Here is a 12,843-nt window from a genome sequence, read left to right on the forward strand (position 1 = left end):
ACACGCAGCGCTTCGGTAAAAAATTTCGTTCTCCATGTCGAAGAACAGTCACGGATTATTGCGCAGTGAAAGATTTCAGCTGCAAGTAGCTTACTCACTACCACCAAGTATATACTAACCGCTTCAATGGCAGCAGCTCGTCCCACTGTTAGTGTTTACTCTAAGGACGGCGGCGTCTCTTCTGAGACTCTCGCTCTTCCTTTCGTTTTCAAGGCCCCCATTCGTCCTGATTTGGTTCGCTCTGTTCATACCGCTGTTGCCAAGAATAAGCGTCAACCTTATGCCGTCTCCGAGAAGGCTGGTCACCAAACCTCTGCTGAATCTTGGGGTACTGGTCGTGCTCTTGCTCGTATTCCCCGTGTTGGTGGTGGTGGTACTCACCGTGCCGGTCAAGCTGCTTTTGGTAACATGTGCCGTAGCGGTCGTATGTTCGCCCCTACCAAGACCTGGCGCAAGTGGCATGTTAAGGTCAACCAAAACGAGAAGCGTTATGCTATCGCTTCCGCTGTTGCTGCCTCCGGTGTTCCTTCTCTCCTTTTGGCTCGTGGTCACCGTGTTGAGGAGATCGCTGAAGTTCCTTTGGTTGTCGAAGACTCTATCCAAACTATCCAAAAGACTAAGGAAGCCGTTGCTTTGTTGAAGCAACTTAAGGCCTTCCGTGATGTTGCCAAGGTTACCAGCTCCCGCAAGACCCGTGCTGGTAAGGGTAAGCTTCGCAACCGTCGTTATGTTCAACGCCGTGGTCCTCTTGTTGTTTTCAACGAGGATGCTGGTATCGTCAAGGCTTTCCGTAACGTTCCTGGTGTTGAGCTTGTCAACGTTCGTCGTTTGAACTTGCTTCAACTTGCCCCTGGTGGTCACTTGGGTCGCTTCATCATCTGGACCAAGTCTGCTTTCGACCTCCTTGACAATGTCTTTGGTAGCTTCACTGAAATCTCCCAATTTAAGAAGGACTATGTCCTCCCTCAAAACGTCATCTCTAACGCTGACGTTACCCGTCTTATTAACTCTGATGAAATTCAAAGCATTGTTAAGCCTGCTGGTCCCGCTGTCGTCAAGCGTGCTAATGTTCAAAAGAAGAATCCTCTCAAGAACAAGAACGTTATGCTCCGTCTTAACCCTTATGCCAAGGCCTACAAACACAACGTTAAGGTTGACACTGGCAAGACCTCCAAGTCTGCTGGTGAAAAGTTCTTGACTGTCCTCCACGAAAACTAGATGTTTGTTCAGTCGCTTACATGATAGGTTTGAAGGTATAGTAAGAATAAAAGTTTTAAACTAGCAATTGTGGGTTGTTCGGTATATAGTAAGGTGTAGTTTACTTACATGTTACATAGTGCAATTTGAATGAATAAATGCCCTTCGGTAGAAAAGGAATCAAGTTTTTGAATGGTAGTCATTAATCTAAGTAAAACGAAGGGAGGATATAAAAATAAATTATATATATATATGACTGACGAATGTGGTTAACCAGAGAAGTCTTTCAAAGACTTATAGTCGATAAAGTCGCTTTGTAATGAAGGTAGTTGTTTTGAAAGGAATTTCTCAACAGAATCAGAAATGTCTTCTGCTTTATGTCTAGTATTAGTAAGGTTGGAGTCAAACAAGTAAGTGTACGATTTGGTAGCATCGGTGAGAGCGACGCGGTGAGCACGACTGGTATCTACAAGAGATGTGTACATTTTCTCCATACGATTCGAGATATCACCGTAGTGATGAAGTAGGTCGGCACTCTGGCCGACTTGGTCAATAACCGATGATTTACAGTCCTTCGTCTCACTTAAGAGGTCCTGAATTAGTTGCGGATTACTCTGTGATTGTAAAACGTTAAGAGATGTCTGCAACTTCTGTGCAATTGACTTTGCCAAATCCCTTTCCTGTAATATCGCTTTCAATTGTGCTTGATCTTGCTTTAAGGAAGAATGGTAACTGAGAACTGAATCTTCTAGTACTTTAATCTTTTCACGAAGCTCAGACCTTCGTTGGACAGAGCCTCCGCTTTCATCATGAAAGTTTTTTAGAAACTTATCGTTCTGTTGATTTTGCTCTTGTAAATGTTCAGTCTGTTGTCGTAGATCGTCGATCGTAGCTTCCAGCTCAAGGTTGGCATCATCTTCATTTTTTAAAAGCCTTTGATATTTCGACAACTCCTTTCTTTGGGTTTCCTCTTCTTCTTTTAATTGCAAAAGGACAAGTCCTGTCTGCCGATTTACGGCAACAGGAGGATCCATGATCATTTTCTCTACTGTCATCGTTTAAATCTTCTTGATTTTACTCCAGATATGTTATAGATGAAGAGACCAGTAAATGGCACGTTTATGCTCTCTTTCACGGTTCCAGTTCCACCGATATTTTCTCTTTATTTCTTGTCTTATAAGAGTGTTATGGCTAAAAGAGTTGCATAATCACTTCGTATACGGACCTAGCGATTTGCACAATGAATGCTGTAATGGTGGTTGAATAGTTTATGGGATGGGTTATGTAGCAACTCGTTTTGGATAGCTCAGCAGCACTTTTTAACAACTGAATTTTAATGTATGAAGCTTGATAATTGAATGATTTTATTACTTGTACTTGCTATAGAAATCTTTTCCTTGATGACTTTCCTTTGTTTACACAAGCCAATACAACCAAGAAGTATGCTTGCAATGAGGATGTTTTTCCTAAGTTAATTGGCATAACTGAATAGCAAAGACATCACTAGAACGAGGATTTGCTTCAATTTTGTTTTGCCAGGTAATAAAATCGCTATATATAGAAATAACAGAAAAAACCATACAAAAGTGAAAGAATGCGAAACAAATACTTCATTAATTTCTCTAAATTCGTTAATGAAATAATTTAATAGTTCTTATTACATTATTGTCTTTACATACTAACAGAATGCGTTGCAAATGAAAAAGAAAAGGAATCAATTTGTTTATTTACAATTTACCGCCTTCTAACGCACTTAATTAAGTCGCTACCACCAAAACTCATGAACGAAAGAATCAAAGTAGGTGTAAGAAGAAAAGGAGCTAGAAAACGTTTTGTGGAGGAAAAAAGCTGTTACCTTGTAAGAATGAATATTCAAAGAATCAAACGTGCACCCGCTGTCCGAAAGGGGATTATCGTCCGTAGAAAGACCCATTTGATCGCAATGATGAAACGAGTGAGACATCAGCTGGAGAGAAGGTTTGTTCGAGATGCTCTTTTTTGCACATACTAACATTTTCTTAGTGGGGTTGTCCAATATCAGTCAACAGGAATGGCTATTCCGCAGCTCGTAGCTCTGGCAGACAAGTACCAACAGCAGGGGTATCGTATAGCCCTTTCTACAGAAACTATTGAGTTTATGGATGAAGTGATGACAGAGGTATGTAGAATATGTCTAGCTCTGTCACGTGGAGGTGTAGCAAAGTCAAACTGTGAATTGATTCTGCTTTGCTCTACGTAAATACTCGTGCAATTTGAACTTTGGCTAACTTAATTGAAAGGATCAATTTAAAAACGAAAAGCGTTTAGGGAATTTGCTTGTACTCAAGGTGTTTTCCCGATAATTTCGGTTCTGCTTGTCTGAAACGAATTCTCTTTGTTTTGGACTTTAACGCCTCGATAGCGTTGTCTCGAATGTACAGTTAGGAAAAAGGAAAAATGTAAGTGAAAATCGTCTTCCGGATGAAAAACAGAGGTGAATTTGGAATATCTCATCTGCGATTTTCTTTGAGAATGAATGTAGAGCTTTGTACAAGTTTTGATCTCTATTGCTAAACTGTAAATTTTTACGAAAACAATGTCCTTTTATTTGAGTTAAAATACTGTTGAAAGCAATGCCGTTTGCACCTTTGAAAATCAAAGAAATATCCTCAAACTGTTTACGGAACAGCCATATCCCTTACTTTGGATGTTTCTCGGGCTTTGCTTCGTCCTCTTATCTCCAGTGACATTCATATTTGGTACTTATTATTATTTTTAAGCTAGACATCTTAACTTTTAGAATTCGATGCTCTAAGTTCAATGCGCTTATACTTGCAATTCTTTGAAGATGCGATTGGATTCCTAGATTTCATTTACTAAAAAAGAAAAAAGGCGTGTAACTATTTTCAAATTTCTTTATCACTTTTAGTTCTTTGTTTCTGTTTGTTTTACCAGTTCATTTTCAAAAATGGTTTCCAGCTCTGCAATTGCAGACCGTACCAAAAAAAGGGTTTATAGCCTTTGCTGAGTATGAAAGAAAGAGAAAAAATTTACGGTTTTGGGAAAAAGAATAATCAATGGAAAGATTTACTAAGGATGTTGACTTGCACTTATTGCAAAATGGATTTTCGTTATTTTTTTTTTATGGCGTTTTCGAAAAGAACCTTGCTACTATTATACTTTGGCTCTTTCATTTTTTTTACTAATGGGACGCTAGGAATGCCCTATAGGATAGATTGACAAAGATGTTAAAGTCAATTGGTTGATTTGTTCATCTGCCAAATTTTCTTAACTGAAGATATGACCTGGAGACATCAGATTATAGAAAGCTATTTTGGTACTTAATTTTTCCGTCGTTGATAACCCGAGTTTTCTCTTCAATTGCGATGCTTCCCTTGAAATATTTTTTCACTTCCCTCATTAGAAAATCAAATCTCGCTTCATTATTTATTTATTTTTTTTTGACCCAAATAGTTCTATAATAAAAGACTGTAGGTTTGGCTATTCTAAAGTATTTGATAATATTAGGATTCCCTCTGACACATAGAATGAGTATTGCTACTATATTTTCTCGGTTGCTTCCTTGCTTCCTTCCTTCAAAGACATTCGCTAATAAAATCGTGTTGATCTGAAAACAGGTTATGGTCCTTACAAAAAGCGTCGTGATTGATGAAGAATGGTACTGACAGTGAAGAAGCTCAAACACTTTCTTCCTAGCGAACGAGTTTGAATTTAAGGCATGTAATAAGAAGGTTATTTGATGTTACAGCATGTATATCATTTCATTAAAATTCTTCTAATATAATTAACAGAAATTAGCCTATTTAAGCACTAATTAAAGATATGTGATCTTTTGTTCAAATATTCATGAAACGAGAAAAGATAAGAACAGGCAAAAAAATCGAGTATAGCTAACATTATATAAATAAAAATGAAATAAATAACCAAGTTGCCTCCGCAATAATAAATAAACGGCGGGCGAGGATAGCAGGTTCCTGCATAAGTATGAATTTGTTCATAACAGAAAGTATACAATACAGAAGATTATGTGATCAAAAACAAGAACGAAAATTAAAATCAAATTCATCGAAACATGATAAGTACTTTTGAAAAGGAGGAAGAGGGAAAAGTACATGCAACTTTAGGCTCCTTTTTCTCAAACTGACACACACATAGCAAAACGAGCAACGTTAAAAATGGATCGTATTTTTTTCAAAATACTCTTTGACTAATTTAGACCAATCTTTTCAAAAAGATATCTGGAAATCCAACATTCAGCTTCATCTTTAGACCCTCATCAGATTCTATGCAGCAAACTGCTTATTCTCGTTTCCCATGTATGTGCCTTTTGCAAGATAGGAAACGGATAATCTGCAAGAGAATATTCTTCAATTGATATTTTAGCTTTACCAATCAATACATAACCCTAGGCAAGACTTTATTACGGATTGTCAATTGAAAGGGGTCCATTAGCTATGTTGTCAAAGAGACCCATTGGAGATAGAAGTATCTGTAATTAATTGTGAAAGGGTTCGAAGCAGGACCTATGGCTTTACTGGCTCCTAGTCACCTTTCCACGCTTTGATAATGATTATAGGGGTGAGAAGGGCCAGAGATGGAGCTAACGTCATTTGCTTGAGACCTGTAATATCAATTGGGGACTGATGGTGGAGGGACAAAAGGTGCTGGATAGGTTCCCTTTGGAGGACTTGGAAAAGGAGAAGAGGGATATGCAGGTTGGTTAGTAGCTACTAAGTGAGTAGCGATATGTGAACGAGGGAAGCAGAGCAGGGAACATCATTTTTGTGGGAGTTGAAGGAAGGATCAAAATTGGCAGGAATCAGACTTGAAGAAACACGAGAAAGAGCTAGAAAGGGGGTTGATTTGCAATGTTGAGCAAATGTTCGATAAGGTGTTTGACCATTGTAAATGTAGGGAGAGGAACGAGACTTGCTTGGATGAACCATGTAAGGAGCTGAGATAGGAGGATGAGGAGGAGGAGGATTGCCATTCTGGGTGTAAGAAGAGAGGTGAGGATTGTTATAATCATGTCTCACGGGTGTAAATGGGTTAGATAATTAGTGATATTCGTACAAGAAGGATATGAAGAAGAAGAGGGTGTTGAAGATGACAAGACATGATCTGGATGATGAGTGTCGGGGAAAATGAGAGAAACAAAAGGAGGTGAAGAAGTTTTAAGAGAAACAGAATCTAACTCTTGTTTTTTTCTGCAATTGGGCACCAGTTCTATGTTCATAGATATCGGTAGAGTTCAAATGTTTTAGGGTTGTTTGAAAATCATGAGAAGAAAAGACATAAAGGCGGCATTTTCGGTCAAAGATGGTAATCGAAACCTCGTAATCGGACAAGACAAAGAGTTCAAAAGCTTTTTTATAGATGCCGCTTTTTCGTTTTGCAAAGGTGACATTTCGAGAACGGTCATCTGCAATGGGATCGAATAGAGATTTTTTTGCGACCCATGTTGAGGGACAATAATCCTACAATGGGAAACGGGGGAAACCAAGTGCACAATCCAAAAAAAAAAGGAAGAGTATGTGCAAGTGACAATGGATGGGTTTGCGAGGGAAGATCTAGCAAAAGAGAGTCTAAATCTAGAATAGAACACTGATGTTATAGCAAGAGTGAAGGAGTAAAAAACAAAAAAAGAAATACAATCTCCAAATAGAAAGGGAAACTCGTCTCACAATTACGAGCAAGAATTTCAAAGTAAACGACCAAAAATAAGCATAAAAATAATAAATAAATAAACGAACTTAGAGAAATTAGAAAACTTGAAAGAATCAACTTCAATAGGATGATTCACTTTTTAATATCAATTCCGACGAATGAAAAGTAAATAGGTAACCCTTAATATAATAAGTTTATATTTAGATTTGCGAGTTTACTCATCTCATTGTTCGGTGTAGGGTTTTCGACAAAAATTTTCCCTTAAGGAACTTTGTTTATTTTTTTCGTATAACGATACTTGTCATTATCATTTCATATTTGTGTAAAATTTTTAGACTCGATTTTCCGGTTGCATTTTTCTCCAGGTAAGAAACAAAATAGGAAGTATATGGTAGCACTTCGACAAGTAATTTTCAGCTAAAGTAGATCCTTAATGTTCTAGCTGCGCGAACCATACAAACGGAGAGATTCAGAATCGTTTTGAGCTTGATTTCCAGTCTTTGTATTTAAGAATCTCTTCATAAAACTAAACTTCAGAAAAAAATAAACATTCGTTTGTTTACACCCCACGATCCTGATGGACAACCCCACGGGTTTCCTTATTACGTGTTTGATTAGCCATTATATTAGTGGCAGTCGACCATCACGGATCAGAAGGTAAACACATAAATGCATGTCGTCATTCTGATGTTATTATTTCTTAGTGATCGAACGTTTTCTCGTTGCGAATCTTTACTATACTTTTTTTGACATGATATTGTATTAAATCATTCGCTCACCCTCGTTCCAGCTCGGTTTCTTTCTTGATCGCTTTTTCTTTCTACCTCCTTAAAAAATCCCACCGTAATTTACCAAACTTCTTTAAAAGCTTCGGTTCGTGACTGTTTTTTGGTTAAAACATACAGGCTCTGCATCCATCAACCTTGTGTCGTACTTACCAGCAGCTGCAGGAAGATGTCTCTCGTTCCTCCTGATAACGTATGTAAATCTGTTATATTCTCAAGAAAAACATAGCTCATTTTCTTTTTCACGTCTCTTGGTTCCCCTGGCAATCTCCCTCTCACACTGTATTCGAGGTTGGTGCGGTCCCTCGTGTCAATCTCTTCATTATACAAATTAGTGTTTTCTTTTCTTGAAAACTGTGCTATGTTTTTCCCTTTCCCTCCTTTTCTACGAGTGAATAGGCTTGGAGATCCATTTAGGTTGTTCATTTTTACTAACTTCTTTCCTAGTTTCAACACATTCTCCGTCTTCTCAACACCAATGTGGACGGCAAGCACAAGGTCATGTACGCCATGACTCAAATCAAGGGTGTCGGTCGTCGTTACGCCAACATCGTCTGCAAGAAGGCTGATGTAGACATGTCTAAGCGCGCTGGTGAGCTCACCACTGAAGAGTTGGAGCGTCTTGTTACAATCGTTCAAAACCCTACTCAATTTAAGATCCCTACTTGGTTCCTTAACCGTCAAAAGGATGTCGTCGATGGCAAGTCTCACCAATTGCTTTCCAACAACGTAGATAGCAAGCTCCGTGAAGACCTTGAACGTCTTAAGAAGATCCAAACTCACCGTGGTCTTCGTCACGCTCTTGACCTTCGTGTCCGTGGTCAACATACCAAGACCACTGGCCGTCGTGGTAAGACCGTTGGTGTCTCCAAAAAGAAGTAAGCTGTAGCTGCTCTCTGTTTTCTATGAAACCAATGGAATTATTTTTTTGCTTATTATGTTGTTCTCATCCATTCTATTTTAAACTTCATTTCCCTTTCAGTTTCCATGTATCTGTAGCTTTCCAATCTTTTTATTTAAGTCTTCCTCACACAATCCTTGTTTTCAATTTTTATATCTATATTTATGTTGTATATTTATAATAACCCCAAGTTCCAAAAAAAGTAATGCTGTGTAACCTACAAGTACCGAGAAATATCCATCTCTGCAATATTGTGCTTTAGTATCCTTTGCTTTTTCGTTTGAGGTACCGGTGCCTTTGCATTTTCTTGAACGTAAAACCGCCTCATTAGCATCACCGCCTCCGGTCGAAACAGACCAGGATACACCGGGTATTTTGGATCAATGGAAGGACTTTATACGTTCGTTAGTACCAATCATTTCAAAATTCAATTCCAATAAATCCTTACTCTTTGTTGATACTGAATACACTTCCACATCCACCAAACCGATCGTTTCCACATCCAAAATAAACAGCTTGGATATGCAGCTGCTTTAATGCTGCAGCACACATAAGACACGGCTCAACCGTCACGTAAAGGGTTGTTTCCGAGATAACAGAAGCAGGATACTTTTCCAGGATTTGTTCAATAGCTATCATTTCTGCATGCCGTATTCCCTATATTATTAGAGCTTGCTCAGCTAGAAGTTCCTCAATTCATAGATAAGACTTACGGAAAGACTGCAATTAGTTTGGTTGTATCCTTTGCCAATAACTTCTCCCTTATATATGAAAACGCATCCCACCGGAACTTCTCGGTTCGCCAAGGACGTTTCAGCCTGAAATTAGTTCTTTCAGTTAAAATTGTTTATTAAATGTCACCGAAAACATACCATTTCATGGGCAAGCTTCATGTATTTCTCATGTTGAGGGCCATACTGGACAGAGCTCGTCAAGTTTGGCTGATTCAACTCCTCCAAAAGATCTTGCAGGTGCTGACTGACAAATAAAAGAGCAGATTGAATATCGGCTCTCTGAGGGAGAATAATGTCTGCATTTTCTCGCGTCTGAAAGTAGTGTTAGGTATATTGTATAATGCTAGTACTTTGTGCTGCGTAGCTTACCGGATGAATAGACATTTCATAAGCAGGTTTAGCATTTTGAACAAACTACCATGTTAGTTGTAATCATCAACGAATTCCCAAACGTACGTCGTCTAAAACTTCAGTCAAAATTTCATGATCCCCACACACTCGTCGAATTACAGAACGCTCTAATCTAGTATCTCCATCAGCATACACAAACAGCTTCGAAGTATAATAAGGGAGCAGTTCTGGTAGAAGTAAGTAATAGCCCTCGGTGAAAACGACGCGATCTTGATCAGGAGAAAAGTACAATTCTGTGCCATCAGGAAGAGGAATGCGCTCTCCTCCACATTGAATTGCCATCAGAGTGGATCTATAGGCTTTAATATCGTAAGAGTTCAAGCAGTAGCGATTCGTTTGCCCAGGGTACATAAATGAGGACAAATGTAAAATATGAGCTTTCGTAGAAGGTGAAAGAGCTTCTAAACGTGCAAGAAGCTCATTACACAAGCGTTTCTGAGCATATGTTAGTATTTGTTACTTTATTTCTAGTTTCAAATTTTATGAAAACCAAATGCAAATTCTACCTTTCCGGCATACGGTCCACCAGCAATTGCAATAATAATGCTCTCTGAACGTTTCATATTGTCCCAAAAAAGAAAGAACTGAATATGAATACCAAAAAAAATTCCCCAATTTTTCGGCTTTCCCGACGTGATCTTTTGTAACTAATGACAATGGAAATCGATAGATACAGAAAAGTTATTCAGGAATTTAATAAATTGCTATTCTTTGGATTCTCAAGAAAAGTGATATTTTCTAATTGTTAAAGTTTGAGTACACTTTTGGAGTTGAGAATAATAAGCTTATGTACTTGATAATATTATATAGTACTACAATTGTGATTAGCGTTATTATGTAAATAAAAGGATTCTGATTGTTTTCATTGAAAGTCAAGGTCAAATCGAGGGTAAAGCGTTCTTTATGATGTCTTCTTTAACAAGCCTAAAATGTTTAACAAAATAACGACTGCTCATGAATGTTGTCAACATTTCGTTCAATATATGTATTACTACTGAAAATACCTTATGGTAAGCTATGAGGACAGCTTTTCTGAGGATGTATATTTTTTTTTAAAGATCGTCAAACTACGAAGGTTGCTGAACAAATTAAGTCAAAATCGTCCTCAATGTAGTTTGTCTATTTTTAAGAATCTACTTTAACTCGTGTAAGGATAAAAGCATATATTGAACAATCATATTTGAATGTATATGACTACCAGATTAACAAAAGAGGGAATTGAGAATGACAAACATGTTTATTAAATATAGGTCAGCAGAACCATATACCCATTTGAGATACCGTTGTATGAGATTCGATTGAACATAAGAAAAGAAGGAAACACACCTGACGAATCAAGCAGTGAAAAGACATTGCGTTACATTTTTTACTCATCCTCGTCCTCGTCGCCAATCTTGGGAGCAAGATAGAAGCGAAGGTATCCAGATTCCATTTGATATTCAACGAGCAAAGGCACTTCGCTGCTCATGCACAACGTAACACGATTAGCCAAGGGAGTAGCCTTGGTGAATTGAGCCAAATATTTCAGAGAAAATCCAAGGCTAACAGCTTGAGTGAGGGATACCTCGATACTTTGATCGTTGTCAGCAAGGTCAGTATGCTGCTTAAGAGTGGTGGAGCCAGCACCAATGTCACCTTTGCAGCTGAAACGAACGCCCTCTTTGCTAGCATGAATACGAACGGAATCACTTAAAGTCAAAAGATCGCGAATGATACGTTGAAATTCAGCGGAGGGCATGGTGACGGTGGCATCGTATTCGATGTCAGGGATACCCAAGTGTTCTTGATCAATATCCATAAGCTTAACAGCGTAATCAGAAATACGATCATTCTTTTCACTTTCAAAGACCATGTTAAGTGTCTCTGGTGTATCCTCGGCCTTCAAAGTTACCAAGTCCTCGTTTTGAGCACAGCGAAGAACCTTGGACAAAGCATTCAGATTGATACCTAAAGCAATGTTACGATCACAACGATAAGGTTCAAAGCCGTCAGATTTGATCAACATGGAAACAAGGGCAACATGAGAGCTATCCATAGCCTGGAGGGAGATACCATTGTCGTTGCAATCAAACTACAAAGATCCGTTAGCACAAGCCTCCTAAATCAATTCATTGATCCATAATAGAGTTATAAAGCTTCCTCCATTTCTGAAGCATTCAAAAAAATGTTTCAAACACCAGTAAAACTTACGTTAGCATCAGTTACAAGTTCTTTTATGGCATCAAGGAGCTTTTTTAGCAAAGCAGCCTGTTGTAATCTAGCTTCCAACATTTTCTGAATAGGAAAACCGACTTTTCCTTTAATTCAAGATAAACAACAGGTTTTTTTTCGAGGACCTCTGTAGTTGGTTCTGGTTGAAAATATTCGGGGTGTACGCGTCGTTGTACAAGGTAACGCGAAAGTCTGTCGTTTTGGTTGGCGTCCTTATGGTTCAGTTTGTTCTTACTAAAAAATTCTCTGTAAAGTTAGTAACGGTTTAATTAAAAGTTTTTCATCTATCGACAATATTCATTGGCATCAATATCAATAGGAAACCAATCTTCCATGGAAGTATCCTTTTGAAAAGACGACCTTCCTACCATATGTACAGAAATAGCACCACTGTCTTTGCCATTCTACAGTAAGATAGAAAGAAACGTTGTTAGCATGAGCAAAGGCCCCCCTGTCTTATGGTTACAGTGTTCATCTCTGCACAGTAAAGCAAAGTTTGATTGGCATCTAAAAAAGGAAGCAAGATGTAAGTTGTATTTCGAACTAAAAGGATAATTGCTTTCGTAAAGAGTCTGTTTGCCAATGTTTTGGTATATCATACTCTATAGATTTAGTAACAGTCGTAAACCAACCAACCAAAGATGAAGTATACGAGGGAAACTGGCCTATGAAAAAAAAAAAAAAAAAAAAAAAAAAAGAAGTGATGATACTGATTCCGTCGCGTTGACCGAAAGCGACACAATTTATTTAGAAAGAAAACCAGTCATTCAGAAAGAAATGATTTTACAAAAGTGAGAATGGACATCTCCACTTAGGATCCTCTTTACTTGTTCTGTAAACTGTTCAAAATCAAGAATAATTCTAGCGCTCAATTCTAAGGGCTTGTTTACATGGAGGTTTTCTGAATTGTACATTGTATTCTACTCTCGCTTGTTGT

General features: G+C 38.1%; 7 protein-coding genes across 7 annotated transcripts; 3 read left to right on the plus strand and 4 right to left on the minus strand.

Moving 5' to 3' along the window:
* The first annotated feature begins 52 nt into the window (after positions 1-52).
* SPOG_03036 (60S ribosomal protein L2) lies at positions 53-1,444 on the plus strand. The gene has a single exon (XM_013165695.1). The coding sequence runs from the start codon at positions 127-129 to the stop codon at positions 1,216-1,218; it is 1,092 nt and encodes a 363-aa protein (XP_013021149.1). The 5' UTR covers positions 53-126; the 3' UTR covers positions 1,219-1,444.
* Positions 1,361-2,467, minus strand: SPOG_03035 (uncharacterized protein). Its single transcript, XM_013165694.1, has one exon. The coding sequence runs from the start codon at positions 2,250-2,252 to the stop codon at positions 1,467-1,469; it is 786 nt and encodes a 261-aa protein (XP_013021148.1). The 5' UTR covers positions 2,253-2,467; the 3' UTR covers positions 1,361-1,466.
* Positions 2,468-2,968: 501 nt separating this feature from the next.
* Positions 2,969-5,129, plus strand: SPOG_03034 (RNAseP RNAse MRP subunit Pop6). Its single transcript, XM_013165693.1, has 3 exons — positions 2,969-3,174; positions 3,220-3,355; positions 3,477-5,129. Exons 1-3 carry the CDS (start codon positions 2,978-2,980, stop codon positions 3,537-3,539), a joined length of 396 nt encoding a protein of 131 aa, XP_013021147.1. The 5' UTR covers positions 2,969-2,977; the 3' UTR covers positions 3,540-5,129.
* Positions 5,130-5,927: 798 nt separating this feature from the next.
* Positions 5,928-6,315, minus strand: SPOG_03033 (uncharacterized protein; the record flags this gene model as incomplete). The annotated part of the gene is made up of 2 exons (XM_013165692.1): positions 5,928-6,188; positions 6,271-6,315. 2 exons carry the CDS (start codon positions 6,313-6,315, stop codon positions 5,928-5,930), a joined length of 306 nt encoding a protein of 101 aa, XP_013021146.1.
* Positions 6,316-7,771: 1,456 nt separating this feature from the next.
* SPOG_03032 (40S ribosomal protein S18) lies at positions 7,772-8,680 on the plus strand. Its single transcript, XM_013165691.1, has 2 exons — positions 7,772-7,842; positions 8,097-8,680. Exons 1-2 carry the CDS (start codon positions 7,819-7,821, stop codon positions 8,529-8,531), a joined length of 459 nt encoding a protein of 152 aa, XP_013021145.1. The 5' UTR covers positions 7,772-7,818; the 3' UTR covers positions 8,532-8,680.
* An 87-nt stretch (positions 8,681-8,767) lies between these two features.
* SPOG_03031 (tRNA specific adenosine deaminase subunit Tad2) lies at positions 8,768-10,258 on the minus strand (the record flags this gene model as incomplete). The annotated part of the gene is made up of 7 exons (XM_013165690.1): positions 8,768-8,942; positions 8,999-9,207; positions 9,264-9,368; positions 9,423-9,596; positions 9,654-9,698; positions 9,741-10,130; positions 10,202-10,258. The coding sequence occupies 7 exons, from the start codon at positions 10,256-10,258 to the stop codon at positions 8,768-8,770; spliced, it is 1,155 nt and encodes a 384-aa protein (XP_013021144.1).
* Positions 10,259-10,547: 289 nt separating this feature from the next.
* On the minus strand, positions 10,548-12,073 carry SPOG_03030 (uncharacterized protein). Its single transcript, XM_013165689.1, has 2 exons — positions 11,886-12,073; positions 10,548-11,766 (listed from the first exon to the last, which is right to left on the minus strand). The coding sequence occupies exons 1-2, from the start codon at positions 11,964-11,966 to the stop codon at positions 11,062-11,064; spliced, it is 786 nt and encodes a 261-aa protein (XP_013021143.1). The 5' UTR covers positions 11,967-12,073; the 3' UTR covers positions 10,548-11,061.
* Positions 12,074-12,843: the final 770 nt, after the last annotated feature.

This window comes from Schizosaccharomyces cryophilus (assembly GCF_000004155.1).
Source record: "Schizosaccharomyces cryophilus OY26 unplaced genomic scaffold supercont4.1, whole genome shotgun sequence".
Taxonomy (NCBI): Eukaryota; Fungi; Ascomycota; class Schizosaccharomycetes; order Schizosaccharomycetales; family Schizosaccharomycetaceae; genus Schizosaccharomyces; species Schizosaccharomyces cryophilus.